This window comes from Balaenoptera physalus (assembly GCF_965194825.1).
Source record: "Balaenoptera physalus genome assembly, chromosome: 1".
Lineage (NCBI taxonomy): Eukaryota > Metazoa > Chordata > Mammalia > Artiodactyla > Balaenopteridae > Balaenoptera > Balaenoptera physalus.
This window is the reverse complement of record NC_138882.1, coordinates 110509959-110533944: the sequence shown is the minus strand read 5'-3', so window position 1 is coordinate 110533944 and position 23986 is coordinate 110509959. Positions and strand designations below refer to the sequence as shown.

At 35.5% G+C, this 23986-nt stretch overlaps 1 protein-coding gene across 5 annotated transcripts in view; it reads right to left on the bottom strand.

Annotated features, from left to right (window-relative positions):
- DPYD (dihydropyrimidine dehydrogenase) overlaps positions 1 to 23986 on the bottom strand; it is an 807615-nt gene that overhangs the window by 464399 nt on the left and 319230 nt on the right. The window contains exon 9 of one of the 5 annotated variants that reach the window (XM_082476701.1): positions 5348 to 7710. The exons of the other annotated variants lie outside the window; for them this stretch is intronic. Within the exon in view, the coding sequence (XP_082332827.1) occupies positions 7682 to 7710 (29 nt within the window). The 3' untranslated portion in view covers positions 5348 to 7681. Of the gene's footprint in view, positions 1 to 5347; positions 7711 to 23986 lie in introns of those variants that run through there. 5 annotated transcript variants of the gene reach the window in all.

Below are 23986 nucleotides of genomic sequence, written 5' to 3'. Positions count from 1 at the left end.
AAGGAGAGGAGACAGAATTCAGTTCAGAAGCTCTCTTCAGCACCCCCTGTCCTAAATTCAGGCTCAACTTCGTATAAGCTCAGTAGTAATAAATATTTTGAGTTCACGTTTGTAGTGTGTTTTGCCACTTAACAATAATTCTTGTGTACTGGAGCTCCACAACAGCTTTATCAGCTAGGCATCTTTAGGACCATTTAAAAAATGAGCAAACTGAGGTTCAAGGCAGTGAAACAAGCTTTCTGAAGTCTCAGAGCTAGTAAGTGCCAAAGCCAGAATTAATCCAGCAAAAACTCTTAAATACAGTGTTTCTTCTACCATTACATAGAATATATGTTTAGGATAGTCTATAATCTTTATTATCAGGGGAAAAAAAGGAACCATAACCTAGTCTTTGAAAATTTAGCATACAATGATCTGTGGCACCTTAAATTTTCTGAATGTTAATACAGTCGTTTTATTCATAAGAAAGATAAAAACATGCTTTACAGATTAGCAGGTAATTATTCACATATCCCACCTACGCTACATTTTCAAAGATTTTAGGTAAACTATGCCTACTTAAATTTAAATGATGTCTTGTAAAAAGGATTTTCTAAGCATTATTCATTTGTTTAAAGCACAGACCTACAATGACAAACCTATCATCAATTCATTTTGTTGAAAGGGTAATAATGAAAGCGTTATTTTCCTTCTTTCACTGCAAGTCACTTGACCTATGTTAAATCAACTCTCAAATTTTCATTCATTATTTCTACATGAAGGATTTTTGCCAGCTCAAAAAAGTATAAATCTTCATTTGTCAAATTTAAACTATCCCTGTTCCATTTGCTATCAAGGCTCATAGCTCTTATCCCTTAAAAAACAGCAAAATATTGTCAAGTCACACAACCTCCCCACAGCCTCAGATGACCCCTGGAATCAATAATATTTGTAACTTGTAAGCGCACAGTTAAGGAGATCAGAAGGCAAGCGCTGTCCTCGTTAACCGCATTGAGCTGTGATACTACAGCCGACTCCCTTGTGTGGTCTGTGATCAATTTTAATCTCCTGACCAAGGATAAAAGAATGCAGACTCCTGATTCTGGATTCATCTTGAAAGGAGAGTATAGATTTGTATGTCTGCAGTGGGAACGAAAGATTTAATTCAACTGGCATTCCAGGAAAGAATACATCTAAACTACCATTCCTCCTCATTACCCTCACTGCTTCCAGGGTCCTCTATCGACAGAGCTAAATACTGAAAAATGTGCACACAATGGGTTAAAAAGCAAAGCTGTCTTTGTGGACATATGATCAACTGACTACAGAAACAGACTTTATAGTGATTTGTCTTATTGCTACATGATTTAAAGTGGAATCACTTTTTCTATCTTGAATTTCCTTATAAAGGTTATAATTTTGTGCCAGACTTCTTTGTGTGAAAATCTTTATGTTTAAGCAATTAAAGAATGCATAATTTACTAAAATCATCATTTAAAATAATCATGATTAGTTGTTTTCAAATCCCTACATTTAGGTACACTGTTACATTTTGGAACTTTAAATTACAAATTGATATGAGAAAGAAAAGACATCACCAGTTTATTAGTTTTATATCTTTATATCTATACCCATGTCTCTCTCTCTCTATGCACATACATATATATGATAATGCATTTACAAACAAATGCAGAAATATTCTTATTTTTCTATAAAAATAAGAAATAAAATATTTAATTGTTAAAGTAAATATAAAGTGTTCTTGCAGTTTACAGGGACAATTCAGGCAACTGCAATTTGAAAATTCCCTAGTTCCTATAAAATAGCATTTTCAATACATCAGACAAAAATTCCCATTCCACATCATCACCACCATCATTGCAGCAAACAGTTTTTGAGCATTCATGATGCATCATGTACTGTGCTAGACAAAAACAAACAAACAAACAAACAGAGCAAGGTGGTGAAGAACATGGACCCCAAAGGCAGAGCCTCAGTTCAATTCCCAGCTCTGCTCCTTCCAAGCTGTTTGATCTTGAGCATATTAATTTGCCACCTTTGCCGCAGGTCCCTCATCCGTAAAGCAAGTATAAGGTCATGAATAGCACTGAACTTAGTAGAGCTTTTGTAATGACTAAATGAGAGAACACAGACAATCACGGAAGTATGTGTGGTGCTTCATGGGTATAAAATAGGTGTTAGCTATAATAAAATGTATTCTGGCTTATTCATTCATTCATTAATAAACATTCAGTAAGTGCTCCCTATGTAAAAAGGACTGTGTTAGGAAACAAAGATGAGCAGAAGACAACAATCTGACGTTTGCAAGCTGTTTTAACTTTTGGACATCAGCCTTCTTATTTACAAAATTAAGATATTAACATTTGTCTTGAAAGACTGCTATAGGGATCAAATGAAATTAATTACATAAAGTGTCAATCATAACACCAGCTAACATAGGGGATGGTCAATAGATGTTTATTGAATGAAGGAATAAAGAACTGGATGGATGGATGGATATATGTTATGCCTTAGGCAGAGAAGAAACAAGAGTGAATCAATCAGTCATCAGCTCAGAGCACACATTTATAAGTGAATTTCAAATATTTCTAGACGAAAAAATTGAAATATGGCAGGTAACAAGGTTTTTACATGAAGTCCTGGCAAAAAGTACATTTGTCCTGTTTCCTCCCATAGAGAAATCAGCATCTAGTGAAAATGTAAAGGATAAATATAGATTCCTTTCACAGGAGCTGCCTTTTCTCTGTTTATCAGTTCAAAAGGCCCAAATTTGGCAGGGGTAGTCAAATGATATTCTAAAACCAATAAAGCAGGCTATGGTGCTGTTTACCAGGGAGGAGTGATTTATTTTATCATTTGATTTTAAAGATGTAATGAAATCTATGACATTTTGATTGGCTTGAAAACTCTGGAAAAAAAAAAAACCTAGAAAACAGAAGTGGGAATCATCTTGACATTTTTATTTTAAGAACAATGACTCCACCTCAGCCAACAGAAGTGAATTAGTAAAGGAATCTGTTTCTCTATGTGAATTTTAGTAATGGAAAATTATGTTTATTCTGTCTCTTAAAATGACTATTAACCAGATAGTTAAAATATATATTGATTTGAAAAGGATAGTAACATTTTAACCTATCCAGTGTGCCAATTCAGTCCAATTCTGTTCTATGTATGCTCGAAGCTGATCAGTTTTAATGAGTTGTTCTATGAAAGTAATACCACCAAGCATTCATTTTTTTCCTAGTTAATGCCAGGCTAAATTAATGGTATAATGAGAAAGAACTCAGGGGTGTGCCAGCATCTTAAATGGTAAAGAAATTGGGGGCTATCAGACCCAGTCAAGTGGTAAATAGAATGATAAATCTAATTGCAATGTGCTCAAGTAAAAGACACCCAGATCCAGGTAGAAGAGCATGAAACTCGGAGCCCAGATCTGGCAGAGCTGGGTAAGGGGCAGAAAAGAGGGCATTTAGAACAAAATCAAGTAGCACTTCTTGAACACTGGTTCAGGAAAGCTTTGTGGAACTAAAAACATTTCTTTTAGATATCTTAACAGTACTATACTATCTGACCAAACAAAGTGCTATAAACTGACTACTGTAAATGCCAGCTTATGTACAGAACTCATCTGTTGGTTTTTTTTTGTTTTGTTTTGTTTTGTTTTTGTTTTGTTTTGGGGTTTTTAAAAAAATTTATTTATTTAGGCTGCACCAGATCTTAGTTGCAGCTGTGGACTCTTACTTGAGGCATGCATGTGGGATCTAGTTCCCCGACAAGGGATTGAACCCAGGTCCCCTGCCTTGGGAGCTTGGAGTCTTACCCACTGGACCACCAGGGAAGTCCCAGAACCCAACTTTTCTTAACTGAGGATAGACTTTGCATATGTGTGTACATGTGTGTGTATAATATATATTATGATGCATGCAAACATATTCACAACTACAGGTACACAAGTAACTCCATATCTACTTATCTAGCTGCATATGGATATGTATATGTATGGTTTAGAAGTATTAGTTAGTAACAAACATATTGTAGCTTTATCAAAAAGTAAAACACCCATCCTTCTCAAACTCTTCCAAAAAACTGCAGAAGAAGGAACACTCCCAAGCTCACCCTGATCCCCACCATCACCCTGATACCAAAACCAGACAAAGATGTCACAAAAAAAGAAAATTACAGGCCAATATCACTAATGAACATAGACGCAAAAATCCTCAACAAAATACTAGCAAACAGAATCCACAAACACATTAAAAGGATCATACACCATGACCAAGTGGGATTTATGCCAGGAACGGAAGGATTCTTCAATATATGCAAATCAATCAATGTGATACACCATGTTAACAAATTGAAGAATAAAAACCATATGATCATCTCAATAGATGCAGAAAAGCTTTTAACAAAATTCAGCACCCATTTATGATAAAAAAACTCTCCAGAAAGTGGGCACAGAGGGAACCTACCTCAACATAATAAAGGCCATATACGACAAACCCACAGCAAACATCATTCTCAATGGTGAAAACCATAATTCAAAACGATACATACACTCCAATGTTCCTTGCAGCACTATTTACAACAGCCATAATTCGAGAAGATACATGCACCCCAAAGTTCATTGCAGCACTATTTACAATAGCCAGGACATGGAAGCAACCTAAATGTCCATTGACAGAGGAATGGATAAAGAAGTGGTACATATACACAATGGAATATTACTCAGCCATAAAATAATGCCATTTGCAGCAACATGGATGGACCTAGAGACTGTCATACTGAGTGAAGTAAGTCAGACACAGAAAGACTAATATCATATGATATGGCTTTTATGTGGAATCTAAAAAAAAAAAAAAAAGGGTACAAATGAACTCATTCGCAAAAAGAAGTAGAGTCACGCATGTAGAAAACAAACTTATGGTTACCAGGTGATAAGGGTTGGGGGGGAGGGATAAAGAGGATGTGGTACATATATACAATGGAATATTACTCAGCCATAAAAAGGAATGAAATTGGGTCATTTGAAGAGACATGGATGGCATTCTGTATGACACTAGAGAGTATCATACAGAGTGAAGTAAGTCAGAAAGAGGAAAACATATATCGTATATTAACGCATATATGTAGAATCTAGAAAAATGTTATAGATGATCTTATTTGCAAAACAGAAATAGAGACACAGACATAGAGAAGAAATGTATGGATACCAACGAGGAAAGGGGTGGGGTGGGATGAATTGGGAGATTGGGACTGACATATACACACTACTATATATAAAATAGGTCACTAATAAGCTGTATAGCACAGGGAACCCTATCAATACTCTGTAATGGCCTATATGGGAAAAGAGTCCAAAAAAAAAAAAAAGTGGATATATGTATGTGTAACTGATTCACTTTGCTGTACACCTGAAACTAACATAACATTGTAAATCAACTATACTCCAATAAAATTTTTTTTAAAAAATAAGACAATTAATTGACTTATCTTGTCCCCTCTACCAGCTCGAAAATCATTCACAAGAATCAGTAGGTATAGCTGCTTTAGGTAGAATGGTCTCTCTCCTTTCCTACCTTTATCTCATAACCTTCCTATAGGATAGAAATCACCAAGAATCCATTGACTGCCATTATCCAAGATGGTTTAAGACACCCAGACAAATTAGGGATAAGATGACCACTAGGCCAGGCTAAGTTTTAGCCAAACAATCAAGTCATTCATCACCAAGTCTTTTATAACCGATGCACCTCCTGATTGGTCTGTGCCCATGCTTTGCTGGTTAGTCAATATTTGAATGTCACTCCTGGGATCTAGCCAAATTAAAGTGAACATGAGGATGAGAGGCCAGGAAATATTTTCTATGCTAACATGGCAACAAGGTGGAGTGGGATGGGGTAGGGGTAGGAGTAACAGAGAAATGAGAAAACACAGACATGTTGTCCCTTGCCTCTTATCAAAATATATAACAAAATCTCAGAGCGCTTCTCTTCTTCACTGACTCCTTAATCCCTCCTTCTACCAAATGAAAGTAAATATTCCCAGAGATTTATTGTTAACATGACTTTCAAGCATCAGTTTACAACTGTAAAAAGCATGAATGGCTCATCTATTATTTGGGCCATAATGACAAATATTTAGAGTGTATCCTATTTCCACAGATATCTCCTTAAAACCTGCATTTATATAGTAATTGATATTAAAAGTAGAAAGGGTTAAGAGACTAACTTAATCCTGTGTTGCATTCGTTAAATTCAGCATATTAATGCAATATGATATTGTCTCTGTGGAGTTTCATTTCACATGATAAAAGAAACAAGAAGCATCTGATCAATAAACAGAAAATCAAGTTACATATTCCCACTAGGTTGCTCTAACAAGGATTAATCTCAGAAATGTTGGTGCATGCCTAACGTTGCGGCTTTTAATCCTCTCACACCAGTGGGTCTAAAATACTTGCCATTAGCACTAATGTAAAAAGAATTAATACTTTACATATGGATATCCACTCTACTCAAATGAAGGGGTTAATGGTAAAATAAGCCTTTAAGGATGTAAATGATTCCTCCCATGTGGCTGGAAAATAGCTCAAGTGTTTTTCATTTAAAATTATTAACATATAGAAACATTATTATCTCTGCAGTTAATATGCACCTCACTGAAAATCTCATGGTCTGCAAAAATTAAGGAAGGTAGCATCCTTAATGAAGTTATAAAACATATATCATTTATTAAGCAACAAATTACATCTTTAATTTCGGTTTTAATATATCTTTAATTTAAGCTTTAATCATTATATGGAAAATGCCTTCCAAAGCCCCAGGACAAATTATGTCATGGCAATAGGGTTTGTTTCTTCTACCCCCTACCTTCCACCCACCTCCAGTGCTAAACAAGGTTGTAATTGACCTCAAGCTTCCTTTTTATGAGCAGGCACTTCTCTGAAATACTGAGAAAATCAAGGGCAAGACAACAAGTTATGAATGTTTTTCCATTAAGAGTCTAATTGTATCTAATTTTGACATTTTTTTATTGATTAATGTAGAGTATTGAATAATCTAGCGAATGTTATGAATCAGATTTTCATTGCTTAAAATGTGAAATGTTAGAATAAAAAGGTTAAGCCAAATTAGGCAGACATTTTTCTTCCCTCCCTCCCTCTCCCCCTACTTTCTTTCTCCCCTTCCCTAGATTCCTTCCTCCCTTCAATAAATATTTATTAAGCAGCCTTGATATGATAGGCATTGTTCTCTTCTGGGAAAATTTATCTAAATTTGTCTTAAATCATATACTAATTTAATGTAAAGTCTATTTGCACAATCAAAGCGTAATTTCAGTTGTCAATAGTTGATAAAGTTTGTCTGAAAAACCCTCTTTCAAAGGAAAAACATTTTATGTCTTGATAATACAAGGGGGCAAACTGTTCAGTGTGCTTATAGAAATCAATCATACTTCTCTGAAAATAATTAGGGAAGAGTGTGCATGTCATTAAAATCTTTAATAAATTCTTTATCATTGTTCATCCTCTAACACAATGCTCATCACCTGTTTTACATAAACAGGTAGTTTCAATCACAAAATGTTAGCATTTTGATGCTATATGTAGAAATTTTCATTACATACCATTTCTCAAATGGCAAATATGTTTTTCCCTGTGTAGCAGGTCGAGGTGAAGGATGAGTCAGCTGAAGGAGGAGAGATGTGTTGATCCTGGAGGAAGGAGGGCAGGAGGAGAGGACAGAGGAAGGAGCACGCTGATAGGTGCTGGTGAAACTTCCAAAACAACTGTTACTAATCCTGAATTGCCAGTATGTGTCTAAATCTGTTCATTTATTTTATATACATTTACAAATTAAAATTACAGTTTTAAAGAGGTAGGGTATGAATATAAACATATAATGAATTAATTCTAATTTATAAATTTTATTATATTAAATAAATAATGAGGGTATCATTACATGTCAATTAACACCAATAATGAGTAAAGAAAAGAAAATGAAATTAGATTTAGAAAGTAAATCTAAATTTACTTTTCTTTTCCATACACAGTATAGAAAAGAAAATGAAATTAGATTCCTTGAACGTACGGAGGACAATTGCACAGAGCCAGAACTATGGGCACCATACAAGTGGTAGTTACTCTATAGTTGACCCTTGAACAATATGGGTTTGAACTGGGCAGGTTGACTTATATTCAGATTTTTTTTCAGTAGTAAGTACTATAGTACTACGTGATCTGACCTTTGGTTGAATCTAAGGATGTGGGACTACAGATACGGAGAAACTGTGGATACAGAGGAACTGCAGATACCGAGGGCCAGTTATAAAGTTATGCCTAGATTTTTGACTGCATGGAGGATTGGCCCCCCCAACGCCCCAATTGTTTAAGGGTCAAATGTATTTTCTTTTGTGTATACTTACAATATTATAATTTTCTTTGAATTTTCGCTGCTGGATCATCTTTTTCTCTAACTTTCCAGCTCATGAAGAGCCAGAGAGACTGGATCTTACTTATAATCCCAGCGGTATCTCTCATGGAGTCAATACTCAAATAACTGACCTATGGGAAATTTTATACTGCACCTACAAAGTTCTACTCATGGCACTGAAATATAGTGATTTAAAATATAATAAATGTTTTAAAATGAGACAAATCTTTAAAGTTGATTTCAATTTTTTAACAAAGTTTTATAACACGGTGTATCAAATCGGGTTCCCACAAGAAACAGATTTCACTCTTAAAGGATAATAACTCCAGGAGATTTTGTTTACAAAGGAAAAATTACACAGGTGCAGGTAAGATGTTAAGGAATTACAAGGGACAGAGACTTGGGGCTAGAAGAATTAATCGAACATCAATGGTTCTGCCAGATAATCTAACACTTTCACTCTGTTTTCAGTAGATCAAGAGTCACCTATTAGATATTTTTTTTTTTTTTATAAATTTATTTATTTATTTATTTATTTTTGGCTGTGTTGGGTCTTCGTTTCTGTGTGAGGGCTTTCTCTAGTTGCGGCGAGCGGGGGCCACTCTTCATCGCGGTGCGCGGGCCTCTCACTATCGTGACCTCTCTTGTTGCGGAGCACAGGCTCCAGACGCGCAGGCTCAGCAGGTGTGGCTCACGGGCTTAGTTGCTCCGCGGCATGTGGGATCTTCCCAGACCAGGGCTCGAACCCGTGTCCCCTGCATTGGCAGGCAGATTCTTAACCACTGCGCCACCAGGGAAGCCCCACCTATTAGATATTATAGCATATAGTATTTACAACACAGTGAGGTTATTTACCCCATAAGTTTGACAGAGCAAAATCAAACATAGAAACTTTTTATAAAACCAGATAAAACTGAGATAAAAAGTACTTCAAGGATGATTTGCTCCCAGAAGGGGCTTGACTTGTCCAAAACTGCATAGTCAACTAAGTGACCAAGCTGGGGTCTGGACCCAGTTACTTAATTCTCAGGCCACTTAATTTTCATTAACAATGAAAGCATCATGATTACCCACCAAAAGAAATCAAATGTACATCTTCCCTACTCACCAAAACATGCACTTTTCGATGTATTTTTAAAAACCATGTTTAAGTGTGAATATACAGGATTATTTAATGTTATAAGTTGCAGAGACCTTGGATATCATCAGAGCTCACTGTCTCATTTTAGTAGTGAGAAAATGAAGCTTACAAACTTTTAAAATATTTGGGTACCAAAAGCTAGTTAAGGGCAAAACTAAGACTTCGAGATCTTCTAATTCAAACATCGATGCTCTTTCCACAATCAAAGCTGCCTTTTATTTCTTCCTTATTTATTCTATAATGGCAGGCTTTGATCTACTTTTTTTCCCCAACTTTATTGAAGTATAATTGACAAATAAAAATTGTATATATTTAAGGTGTAAAATGTGATGATTTAATAAACATATGAAATGAAATGATTATCATGACCAAATTAATACATCCATCATCTCACACAAGTGTTTTTGCTTGTTTTGTGTGTGTGTGGTGAAAATACTTAAGATCTACTCTGTTAGCAAGTTTCAAGTATACAATACAGTATTACTAACTATAGTCACCGTGCTCTACATTAGAACCACAGAACCTAGCCTATACTGAAAGCATGTACCCCTTGACCAACATATCCGCATTTTCCCTACCCCTCAGTCCCTGGTAATCACCATTCTACTCTCTGGTTCTATGAGTTTGACCTTTATAGGTTCCATATATAAGTGGGATCATACAGTATTTGTCTTTCTGTGATCGACTTATTTCACTTAGCATAATGCCCTTCAGGTTCATCCTTGTTCTCACAAATGGTAGAATTTCTTTCTTTTTTTTTTACTGCTGAATACTATCCCATTGTGTGTGTGTGTGTGTGTGTATATATGTATATGTATACACGCAAACACACACATGGGATAGTATATGTATGTGTACATATACACACATACATATATTATTCATATATATATACATATATATCACGTTTTCTTTAGGAAATGTACACTATTAGTAATAATGTAAATTGATACAGCCATTAGGGAAAACACTATAAAGCTTCCTCAAAAAATTAAAAAAAAATAGTACTACCATTTGATCCAGAAATCCCACTTCTGGGTATATAGCCAAAGGAAATGAAATCTGTATCATAAAGAGATATGTGCACTTCACTGTTCAATGTAACTATTAAAAATAGCCACCTCACAACGGTCAGAATGGCCATCATCAAAAAATCTCTCAACAGTAAGTGCTGGAGAGGGTGTGGAGAAAAGGGAACCCTCTTGCACTGTTGGTGGGAATGTAAACTGGCACAGCCACTCTGGAGAACAATATGGAGGTTCCTTAAAAACTAAAAATAGAGCTACCATATGACCCAGCAATCCCACTACTGGGCATATACCTGGAGAAAACCATAATTCAAAAAGATACATACACTCCAATGTTCCTAGCAGCACTATTTACAATAGCCATAATTTGAGAAGATACATGCACCCCAATGTTCATTGCAGCACTATTTACAATAGCTAGGACATGGAAGCAACCTAAATGTCCATCAACAGAGGAATGGATAAAAAAGATGTGGTACATACATACAATGGAATATTACTCGACCATAAAAAAGAACAAAATAATGCCATTTGCAGCAACATGGATGGACCTAGAGATTGTCATACCAAGTGAAGTAAGTCAGACACAGAAAGACAAATATCATATGATATCACTTATATGTGGAATCTAAAAAAGTCTACAAATGAACTTGCCTACAAAACAGAAATAGAGTTACAGATGTAGAAAATAAACTTACGGTTACTCTGGGTAAGGGGGGTGGGTGGGATAAACTGGAAGATTGGGATTGACACATACACGCTACTATATATAAAATAGATAACTTATAAGAACTTACTGTATAGCACAGGGAACTCTACTCAGTACTCTGTAATGGCCTATGTGGGAGAAGAAGCTAAAAAAGAATGGATATATGTATATGAATAACAGATTCACTTTGCTGTACACCTGAAACTAACATAACATTGTAAATCAACTATACCCCAATAAAAATTTTTTTTTAAATAGCCAAGATACGGAAACAACCTAAGTGTCTATCAGTGGATGAATAGATAAAGATTTCAGGCTTTTAAAAATTCAGAACCATTTCAACTTTTTCATATATGCCTAAAAGAACTAGCTTAGGCTGCTAAACTCTGAAATACTGTTGAATGTTGTTGGCAACTATGATTCAAGTTAACACACATTTAAAGACTGTTGAATAAAAAGAGGTGATTAAGACATGATTCTTGTTTAAAAAAATTCATATATCCATGTATCCAATTACTTACTGAACATTTTCCCCTGGTTGGCCTAATAATACATCAAATTCAACATGTCCAAAATTTGATCCATCATTTTCCTCCCCAAATGTACTCTTGATCCTATCTCCCCTTTTTATGAACAATAAGCTAATCATTCATTCAAAATATATTTATAGAGTACCTACTATGAGCCTGACCGTGTGCTGAGAATCTATGATGACCAATAATGAATTGATGGCTACCTTCATGTAAAAAAAAAAAGTGTCGTGCAAAGTACACACCAACTATCCAGCTCATCAGATATGTAGAAAAGTAAGAATCATCCACCTAAATATCTCCCTCGTCATCAAACCTCATTTTTACTAAATCACAAAGTCCTATTTTTTTCACTTAATAATTTCTCAAGTTAACCTTCTCAAACTCACTACCATAGTTCAGGCCCTAACCTTTTCCTGGCTGACAAAAATAATCTCCCAAACTGATCTTCCTGCTTCTAGCTCATCTTTATCGGAATCGTTCCCCACCATACTGGCAGAGAAAATTTTCTGAAACGGAAAATTAGCCATATCACGGTCAGGGACTCCCCCGTGTTTAACTCCTTAGCATGGAATATAAGGCCCTATTCAAGTTGTTTGAACTTTAGTCTCATCTCTCCTATTCTTTTAACAACTACACTTCACTCCCTATAGACTAATTTGACTTTCATCGTGTAGTACCCTGAACACGGTATTCCTTCTCATTTCTCCATGTATTATTGATTCCCTCTGATTGGAATACCATGCCCTCCTTCTTTGTCTAGCTATTTCTTACCTTGTCTTTAAGAAGCAAATGATAAATCAACTCCTCTGAGAAGATTTACAGACCAGTGTCACTCCCTACCCCAAACTGAGATATGAAATTCCCACTCTGTATCCCCCTTCTTTATTATTATTATAACCAGCGTTTGAGTCTACTGTATCGGTCTTTACGCTACACTCTAATTTTTTATTTTGTGTGTGTGAATTCTTTAAGGAGAAGTCCCTGCTTTGTTATTGTCTGTATACTTTCTGCCTAGTACACAGTAGGTATTCAATAAATACTAGCCCAATGACGGAATGGTAAATTCAGTTGTTTGTTCATTTTTCATTTACTTTCACACTTTTCTCAGCGTCATAAAAAAAAAAAAAGCCTCCCTACGTATGTGAATGATTCATCCTTTTTTCTTTTAACATTCAAGTATCCAAATGTAATTTTAGGATAATGAAATTAGAAATTATTCTAAGAAGAGAATTCTTCTTCAAAATATTATCTTTTTGAGACAAAATAGGATTACTATTCAGAGACCAGAGGGATAATACAGAGACTCTGGATAGTTCACTTAATCATTCATACAAATAGTTTGGATGTTGCACTAGAACCAAGATTTCCAAGCGAGGCAATATTTTAAACCTAAGAATGAGAAATATTAATAACTGTCACTACTCACGTATCAGCTCAAATTAGAGTGCTTGGATAACTGTGACGACACAATAAGTAGAAAACTGATTCACACACAAAATATATATATATACACATACATATGTCCTAGGTGAATGATTTGTACAATATTAAATATTATAATTATAATTTTTCATTTCAATTTTAATGCTATTGACAAAAAGCCCAAAGAATGAATATGCTACAGTTGTGTTAAAATTTCTAAGTTTATTAGAGCAGAGATTTGTTCTAAAATTAAGGTTATGAAAATATTCTTTCTTTCCTTTTCTCTCTTTCTCTCCTTTCTTCCCTCCATCTTTGCCCCTTTCCTTCCTCTCTCCCTCCATTCCTTCCTGCCTTTCTTTCACAATTCATAAATGATCAAAAGGCCCAACTCCTACATATTAAGATGAGGATTAACTATGAAGAAAGAAAAAAAATGCACAATGTACATGTTTACAACGCTTACACTTTCTTCCTCAAAACCACAAGACCATGATTCCACAGAAGTCAGTTTTGAAAATGTACAAAATACTATACAAGAACACTAAACCAATCCACAATAAAATAAATTGACAATGGGCTATTGATTTCAGGCACAATTATAAGCCTTTTACCAGGCTTACAGATCACTAAGATACGGTGACTGGAACAGACCAGTCATATTTGCAAGTTAGCATTAAAAAAACAATTTAAACTTAAATAAAGTTAGGCTTACACTAGACTTTCTAGACCCTTAGCTTTGCTGGATCTTTAACTTTTGGTGGTTTACATGTCCAGTGAAAAACACCATTATTGAGGATGAGGCCAGGCTGAGGATGAAATTTGTCTTATGACCTAGGGAGAGTTACAGACTATGTGCAGGAAGAGTCTGTCTCTGAGTGGGGCGTGTGTCTGCTGCTGGACACTTAGGTGGGAGAGTGTATCTGAGAAACAAGGCTTGTTAAACCCTTGCTTCTCTAAGCAAGGTCTGCAAGTCTGCAGCATCTACATCACGTTAGAGCTTGTGACAAATGCAGAAACTCCAACCTCCACCCCAGACCCACTGAGTCAGCTGGAAGCAGATCTCCAGGTAATTCGTATGTATATTAAAGTTCGAGAAGTACGATTAAACCATCAGTTCTCACCCTGAAGTAAGAATAAATTTTTATGAAAAAAAGGAAAAAGTTCCAACCTGCCTTCTCTTGAAAAATTCTTGTTTGCCCCTTGGTCCCACTGAAACATAGGTCATACCACAGCCAGACCTGTTGTAGGTTTGCTAATTGCATAAGAAACCAAATAGGCAAGTATATAGAGAAAGAATTTTGGGAATGCTACAGTAGACCCTTTTGAATGCTGTCACCTAAATGGTATAAAAATCATTTCCCTGCTTTCTTTTTGTCCCATTCCACTGATGAGGAAATTAAAGCATTGCTTAGTGCTGTTCTAGATCAGTGTTTCTCAAACTCTCTGTGGTGAGGGACCATTCTTCTTTAATTCCAATCCATTTCAAAAAATAATTTTGGTAAAACAATATAAAAATAAATTACAAGAAATATGAATTCAAAAAAATAGCAAGCATACAAATGTATGCCCTGATATTTTACTATTTGATTCATCATACATGAAATTACTCTGTCAGTTATTATCAACCAGGTTATTATTGACCAGTAACAACCACTTCAGAGACTGGTACCAGTCTATGGGTACACTGTCTGTGGCACTGCTACAGATCACATAGAATTTGAACCCAGGTGGTCATACACTTCAGAAATAAATAGATTTGAATCTAGATAGTGAGGCCTCAAAAGCACCACTTTCAACCATGGCACCATCATCACTGACCCGTGAAAGGCACAGTCCAGCCGGAGCACAGGGTTCCTTGCTTATAGACCAGTGCTTAGCTTTTGTCAATGAACCAGATCAAATCATAAGGCAGTGTAACATAGAAGAAATAATAATATACCAGAAACATCAGAGTATGTAGTTTTGTGTCTCAGTTTTGCAACTAGTATGTAATCTCAATGAAGATGTTTTTATTTATCTTCACTATTTTTATTTTGTTTATATTTGGTGTGTGATATACTCCAGACTGTAACTGACTAATGTAGCACATCACTGGGTTGTTATATGGATTATATACTTTGACAACGTTTTATTATTTTATTTTATACAGATTGTTAATTTACAAAATCTAATCTTCTATAGAAATGTAATCAATTGTTTGGTTTCCAATCAATTAGGTAGTCAAAACATATTTTCATTTCTCTTAGAATTGCTAGAGATGCTTAATAAAATTATTCCTAGACAATTTACACCAAATTATATTCAAGAATCTTATTTATATCAAACTGACAACTACCAGTTTATGATCAAAATGGATAGGCTGGTTGGCATGATAAAATACAGTGTTCTGATTGATTCAGTTGCCTTTAGCATTTAGTAATATGTAAAGATAACAAGTTAACTACTTTCCATGCAATTGGAATTAAGCGAATTTTTTTTTTTTTAAATTTTATTTACTTATTTTTGGCTACGTTGGGTCTTCGTTGCTGCGTGCGGGCTTTCTCTAGTTGCGGTGAGTGGGGGCTACTCTTTGTTGTGGTGCGCGGGCTTTCTCATTACGGTGGCTTCTCTAGTTGCGAGCACGGGCTCTAGGCGCAGGGCTTCAGTAGTTGTGGCACACGGGCTCAGTAGTTGTGGCAAACGGGCTTAGTTGCTCCGCGGCATGTGGGATCTTCCCGGACCAGGGCTCAAACCCATGTACCCTGCATCGGCAGGCGGATTCTTAACCACTGTGCCACCAGGGAAGCCCCTAAGCGCATTTATGTACTTAATTGTTTATAATGTCACATGAGAATTTTGAAAAAATAATTTCCTTTCCTTTCAAATGTGTTACATATATTCAATCCATACCCATGTTTTAATCAATGCAAGAAAAGCTAACTAATGATACTGTTAGAACCATTGGTTCTATTTTTACAATACTGACCAGCATCAAAAATCCAGCAGCTATGTTTTTTATTCCTTTAAAAAGTTTCAGTTTTCCTCCTTAGTCTTGGTATCTTTTGTATTTTTACCATATATACAAACTCAAATTTCACTTAGTTTCTAGGAAATCTGGAAGCAATTTTTATCCATTAAAAATGGATATTTTTAATATGGCAACATTATTTTCTAGGCTTAAAGCATTTTTAAATATTGCCAGTGGCATTTGTGCTTATACGATTTGACAGCTTTTTCTCATGTTGAAAAATAGATTTGGGGAAGTTAAAGCAAATTCACACATCTGTAATTGCCATGACTGATTCAAAATATAAAATAGCTGAATGCTATGAGAACCAATTGAGTCATTGTTTTTTATTTACTGTTATAGTTAGGCAAAATTCCCTAGAATAAGTGAAAAATATATGTATATATAGGAACCCTGGAATTATTACCCTGGATCAAACTCAGATTCCAGGGCTACTTGGCTACATCACTATCTCAAGGTATACATAGGACATTAATCTTAAAGTTCTGCTATGTATTGGTGTTTCCATACCCATTTGAATATATTTAGATTTCTCACTAAGAGCATCTCATTGGTTATAAGAACAATTTCCATATCACCTTCTCAAAATCAGGCAAATATAATTGGCCAAAACATTTCACTCAAGCTTCAAATAGCTTACAGTTTCACATATTAGACCAGAAATCCATATTTACTTTTTATACTGTTCACTAGTGTATGACTTTTATTAGTATATGCTCTTTCATTCTTCAGTCTCCCAACACGTGGAGGTGTAAGCTTTTTAGGCTTCCTTCATACTTCTGCCTTCATCTAATCATTTTAATTAGAGTTTTATGGTTCCATTTTTATTATCCTTTCTAATTAAAAAAATCAGCCTCCCATTTGCAAATGTTGTATAGCTTTATATGAAATTGGATAATTAGAAGTTTTCATCCCATTAAGAGAACTATCATATTTGCTTCAAACTCAACTATCTAATAATTGGCAAATTTATACACCTACCGTATAAGAGTACCTAAATTCATAATGATGGCCATGTCAGCATTGTAAGAAGCTGAATGTCTTTTGGATATCAAAGAAATTTGAATTTGAGTATAATAAAAATATTAACTATTTTTAGAATAAACATTGAGAACCTACTATAAATTTATCACTCTTCTAGGTACTTGGAGTAGTACAGAAATATATGTACCTGTACTTATATATTATTTTATATTTACTGTGTTAGGATAGGGATATGAGTTAATTTGAATACCACTATACATGTACACTGGAATTGAACAATTAGGTAAATCAATGGCAGATGATGGGAGTCAGCTTTCTCACTGTTGGCATAGGAGGATATAGGCAAATAAAGGGAAGATGCTAAAATGACCAAGTGTTAATGAATTAGAGCTGGAGACACCAGTATGTACTCATGTTCAGCTTAGTATAGATACAGATGATTATATATTTATAGGTATTATGTATGTACACAGGTGAGTATACACATATATATTTTCTTACTCTGTCAGTTAAGAGGTCCTAGAAGCAATAACACTGCAGTAGCAATGAGCATACTTAACTCCGAGATCTTCGTTTTTAATAAAAGGACCTTGGAGAAATGGCTGATTCTAGGACTAGGGCAAAAAATATACACGATATGCCTGTAGTCTCTTGTAGTGCCACAAGTTAAGTGCTAAAACACAAATACACAAACACATACACACACAAACACACACACAGAGGATGATGGGCATACATCAAAGAAGCACTGGAGCCAACTTACAGAACTCCTAATGGCCACAGCTGGAAAAATCAGAGCAACAAAATAAATAGCTTAATATTAGATTATATCCCAAAGCACAAAATAAGCATCCTTGAGTTCACACTTATATAAATAAATGATTAGATAAATGAATAAACAGGAAGAATAGACAAATCTCCACACAGTATAATTCCAAATAATTTATGCAGGTACTCTACTCTCAAAGAAGGGGAGCATAACTCCCCAACTCTTAAGTATGGCCTGCTCATAGTGACTTCCTTCCTCAGAGTATGAAAAGGGGGCAAAAGAGTAACTTATTAGTGGGGAAACCCGGCATACACTACGTTAGCCAGGTAGACTAGAACAAGTTATTGAAGGTGGACTATCATAGAAAGTGAAAAGAATGACCAACCTAGAGTAGAGATGATTCACTGCAGAATAATTGGAAATAAATTTGGAACCATAGAGTGTTCAGTTGTTACCAAGACCTCATAAAGTCAGCCCTAAGCAACAGAAGCATTTTTATGTGGGGTTTTTTGATCAGGGACACAATATAATGAAAAGAACTATTAAGGAAGATAATTTTAGTTGGCGGGATGAAATGAGAGAAGAAATTCTGATACAGAGAGCCTGTCTATAAGAGAAAATATTATTGTTTATAAACATCTGAAATAGAGTAAGAGCAGATACAACAGAAGAAAAAAATGATATAGAATTATTATAGATTAATTGTAGATGATATACAGGACAGTAATTGTTATGGTCTGAGTTGTGTGCCCCAAAATTCATATGTTGAAGTCCTAACCTTCAATGCTTCAAAATGTGATTGTATTTGGAGATAGGGTCTTTAAAGAGGTAACTAAATTAAAATTAAGTTAAGGTCATCGGGGTAGGTCCTAATCCATTAAGACTGGCATCCTTATAAGAAGAGGAAATTAAGACACAAACACACACAAGGAAAGACCATGTGAAGACAGACACAGGGAGAAGATAGCCATCTACAAGCTATGGAGAGAGGTCTCAGAGGAAACTAACTCTGCTGACACATTGATCTCAGACTTCCAGCTCTCAGAATTGTAGGAAAACAAACTTTGTTGTTTAGGCCACCCGCTTTGTGGTACTTTGTTATGGTAACCTTGGAAAATTAATATAATGATAAAACAATAATTCTCAATTCTGAAGTTTTGCAACCTAGTACAATAACCACGACATCACTAAAAGTAACTGGGAAAATGGAGGAGGAAGTTCATGTGGGCTGTGGCAGATGATAAATCCCTCAACACAGATAAATCATTGCCCTCTTTGGGTCATTTAAAAAATCAAGGATAAAATAGCTTGTCCTCTTGACTGTGTACCTACTAGCCTGTGGGCAAAGTGAGGTCTGAGACCACTTCCTTCTTATTTTTCACTCTCTGTGATCTTGAAACATAGCAAGAAATATATAAGTATTTGTTAAGCTAATGAATTTATATTTCCCACAGTGCCAAGCCCAGAGTGTCTTGCATTTATCAGTGCTTCATTAATGTTTGTTGAAACAAATCAATAGGAAAAAATGTTTTAAGCCCTAGTCAAAGTTATAATTATTTTTAAATGTCAATGATACCAACATAATTTACATGAGAAAACAATTATTAAAGTAATGGGAAAAATATCATGCAGATATCCAGCTACTTCAGGTACTTTAAGATGATTTTAATCTCAATTTAATTTGGAAGTGAATACTTCCAGTGCCTATAACTGGTTACTCCAAATGACAGGAAAAAAAGCAAGCAATGACTTCTAAGTCCCTCCGAAAACTTCTGCCTAACTGAAAATGGGTTTGTGTTCTCTCTCACATTTCTACTTCAGTCTATTGTTTCTAAATATGATGTATATATTTCCAACATAAACAATAGTCTTCTAAAACAATGTTAAGTTGCTATCAGTTGTTAGTATTTGCCTGACTTGTATAGGTGAGAAGGATCAAGTCTTATCATGTCTCCCTTCTGTATTAGCTTGACAACTGTCAAAATGAAAAGACATAGAAAGGGAAGAGATTGGAGGGGAACTATAATTCTTGAAATACATATTATGTGCCAGGTATTTTCTAGGTGACATACATTCAATTCCCATAGTATCTCAGTGAAATATATTACTGTTTCTAGTTTATCTAAGGGGGAATTGGAGCTTAAATATGTTGAAGTAACTTCCCAAGGTATTATATTCACTAAGTGGCAGATCAAGGATTTGGCTCCAAAGCCTAGATACTTTAATTTACAGCACACTGCCTTCCAGCATTAATGAAACTTTGTATGTAAATATTAACAACAATAATTTAATAACTATAATCATTTCAATTATCGCTTCCAAGTAAGTAAACTGCTGTTACCTGCATATCACCTCTTGTTGCATTATAAACTGAGAGTGTGAGGACCCAGCCTGTGGCAACTCACATTGTTTCAGGTATTCTTCCCAGATCACCCTCTTGCTCTTCTATTTCTCAGGTTTCTAGGTACCAAAGAATGTACGCCCCCTCGCCTTCCCAATTATGACACTGCACTTGGAGGCCCAACTATGCCTTTGTCTGTTGCAAGGCCAGCAAGTTTGTAAGTTCCCCCATCCTCATCTTGCCTATGACAGAAAATCCTGCTCTGAATAACACTTATTTCCTTCTCTCTATGTACTGTGTTTTGGAACATCTTTTCCAGACTGGATGACTCAGGGGGATTGAGCGCTATCAACTGATTATCATTTGACACTACATTGCTAATTGCATTGAATTATAATAATATATATTTATATATATAGCATATATAATATATACAAATAAAATACATTATTATAATTATAATACTATTAGGTTCAAAAAGGCAAAAATTATAAAGAGCCTTTTGAGCCACACTAAAGACTTTGGATGCCATCCTGAGAAAGACCAGTTTGCAAGCTGAGTTGTAACTATCTAGTAAGGAAAAGGCAAGTGCTAGGACTAAGGAATGATAAGAAAGGGACCCATTTTAGAGACATTTAGCAGTAGACTCTTTAGGATATGAAAACTGCCTGGATATGGAAGGAAAGGGAGAGAAAAAGTCTCTGAAACTTTGGTCACTTCCATTGACTGAATCTTCAGGAGCACTTGCTTCCTGGATTTACCCATCCTATTGCCCCAGCTCTCTAATACTCTCCATTTATACTCCAGGAACCTATTTCCACATCCTGCTTTAGCTCACGCCCGATGTGTATTCATCACTCCTCCCTGTATCTTGATACATATTCCATCCCCAGATATCACCCAGTATACACAGTGATTCTCTTATTGTGTATGCCAAAGAGAAAAAATTCTCAGACATTAATTGTTAAATTGCCATTTGAAAACCAACTAGTAATAAGAAAAAATGCCTTTGGCATCATATATGTTTTGCCTGCTATTTTAGGTCCTGCAATCAAGCACATAGCAATAGTCTCAAACAATTGTATCAAATAACAGTTAATTATAGGAAATCTAGTACTTGGAAATCTTACCAATAATAACAATGATAATAATAATACCTCTTCATAATTTTTAGGAGATGAGAACAACCATGATTTGTGAGGTGATAGCCAAGTCCTACTTAGACTTACAAAATGATTTATATATGAAAATTAAAATGGTTAAAAGGAGAAAAATTCAGGATTCTCATTTCATTATATGCAAATAGAACTAGTAAATACTAATGTATGACTGTGCTGTTTTATGGGCCATGTATTATATGTAAAAGAGCATTATGTGCTTAGACTTTGAAACTAGACACCTGGGTTCAAATCCTAGCCTCTACATACTAACAAAAGGACCTGGGATGAATTTTCAACTGGGAATCCCAGTGATGGGGAGATACGCATAATTCATTTGACTTAACATGTGTAACAGAATTAGAAGAATGCCTGGCAATTAGTAAACTCTCACACACATTAGATATTATCTCTGCTCCTTTTAAGTTAATAGTTATCTTTAAAACAAAAAAAAAGCAAATCACTGATTTATTTGATTTTCTGTTTTCCTCCCAGACCATAACTACTCTAGCAGAAAATGCTATCTGTCCACCTCTAAGTCACATGCTAGATCTGACATCTTTTTACCGCTTAGGTTGCTACCACTTGGTTTGGGCTTTCCCAGAAACAGCCTAAGACAAGAAATCAATTGCAAGTACTTTACTTGGGAGATGATTACATCCTTGGAGGATGAGGACATGAGTCAGGGAAGGGAAGAATGAAAACAAAGGGCGTTTTCCAAAAAGTTAACCCATGAGTAATGAGCTCAGATCTGTTAGGGATTCTGGGAGCCAGTGTAGGACACTTGCCTCAGAGCTATCCCATCCCGGGGGTCTGGTAACCGGAGCATTTAGGGGGCATTAGTGATAGTTTGAAGGCTGCTCACAGAGGCATTATTTCTTTTGGTACATCCTGCCTCTCCACTGTCATCTCATACTGGCCCCTTACTTTAGATTGATACAGCCATATTTTATCAAATGTAGTAAAGCCAGCATGACTCACATCCTCACATAATTCAATTACTCAAGTGACTCTCCTCAGAGATGCCATTTCGGATCATTCTATTTAAAATAGCACCCCACTCCCCTTAAAAGTCAAAAGTTTATTTCAAATGTTAGCAATCTTTTGTTTAAGATCAATATATTCCGCAAAGTCTATGAATGGGTTTTAGAAATTAGAATCTAGACAACACTATGATTTATACAAATCTTTTAAATTTTATTATTACACCTATAAAATGGGGATAATAAAATCTATTTTCAGGGGTATAAGAATTGAATAAAATAATACAAATATGCTATAAAGCACTATATAAATGTACTACAAATGCAGTGTTCTAATACTTAACACTTTTTAATATTTTGTGCTAAAGTTTTCCATACGGTTCATTTTATTTCATTTCCATTTTCCTTCCTTAACCACTTACTTTAGTCTGTTTTGTTTTGTTGTTTGCTTTCTAAGTCCCTTCAAATACTCTGTATGCCATCTCTTATGTGTCTAATCTGACGCTGCTCTATTTCTCCATGACTTCTCAGTCACTCTATTTCTAGCTCCCTCCACATCCTCCTCCTGGAGGGTTTGTTCCTTCCTCTGAGCATTCTGCCAGTATTGTCTCTCCTGCCGCTTGAAGCTAACAAGACCCTGAACTGCTGCTTCTCTAGGACCTCGGAGCTTAATGTTTTGTCAGCTTCAAGCTGTTTTGGAGAAAGTGTTGGCTTATTTCTTAGCTGTAGCATTGACTTAGCAAGTCTTTCTTCTAAACCTGTAAATAATTCATTTCAGGTCAAGTTTTTGTTACTAGAAACTTTTCCCAGTAAATAACAAGTTTATTTATCTCCAGTAAGAAAGTATGGTTTGGTGGTACTAGTGCTAAGCAACTTATTAATAAAAGAAAAGTTCTATAATAGGAAGGCATAAGCCTTCCACTTTGGTACGACACTATTTGCTACTATTTTTTTGTTTTGGGGAGCAAAGCAAAGAATTACGGTGGTAATACAGCTTCCTGCCCTTCAGAAAGCCTGTCAATAGGCGGTACTGTCAAAAGCTTCAAGACATAAGCCAAACCTCAATGGGACACTAATACTCCTGTTGTCTTGATATGTTTCATTCTAGGTTCTATAATAATTTAAATAATTGAAGAAATGGAGGTAGTTGAAACAACAACAAAAAGGTAGGTACGTAACAGGCTTCCGAGAGCGGCTTACCGATTTTCATTTTGCTGATACCGCACCTAATGTGGCTTACAGGGATCCCAGAAGGATTTCCCAGTCACTTCAAACTGTCATAGTCTGAGCTGCCCCAATGATGGGAGTGGGATCAAGAGTACTGGGCATTCTGTTAGTCATTCCAAGCCCAAAAGACTGTAAGTCAAGAAAAGGCACAAACTCTCTTCTGATCGGCAAAATTGAAAGCCCAGCCAGCCACTATCAAGCCAGCTCAGAGTATAGTTTATCTTCTCTTGTCAATCTAGCAAACCCTATTTGTTGC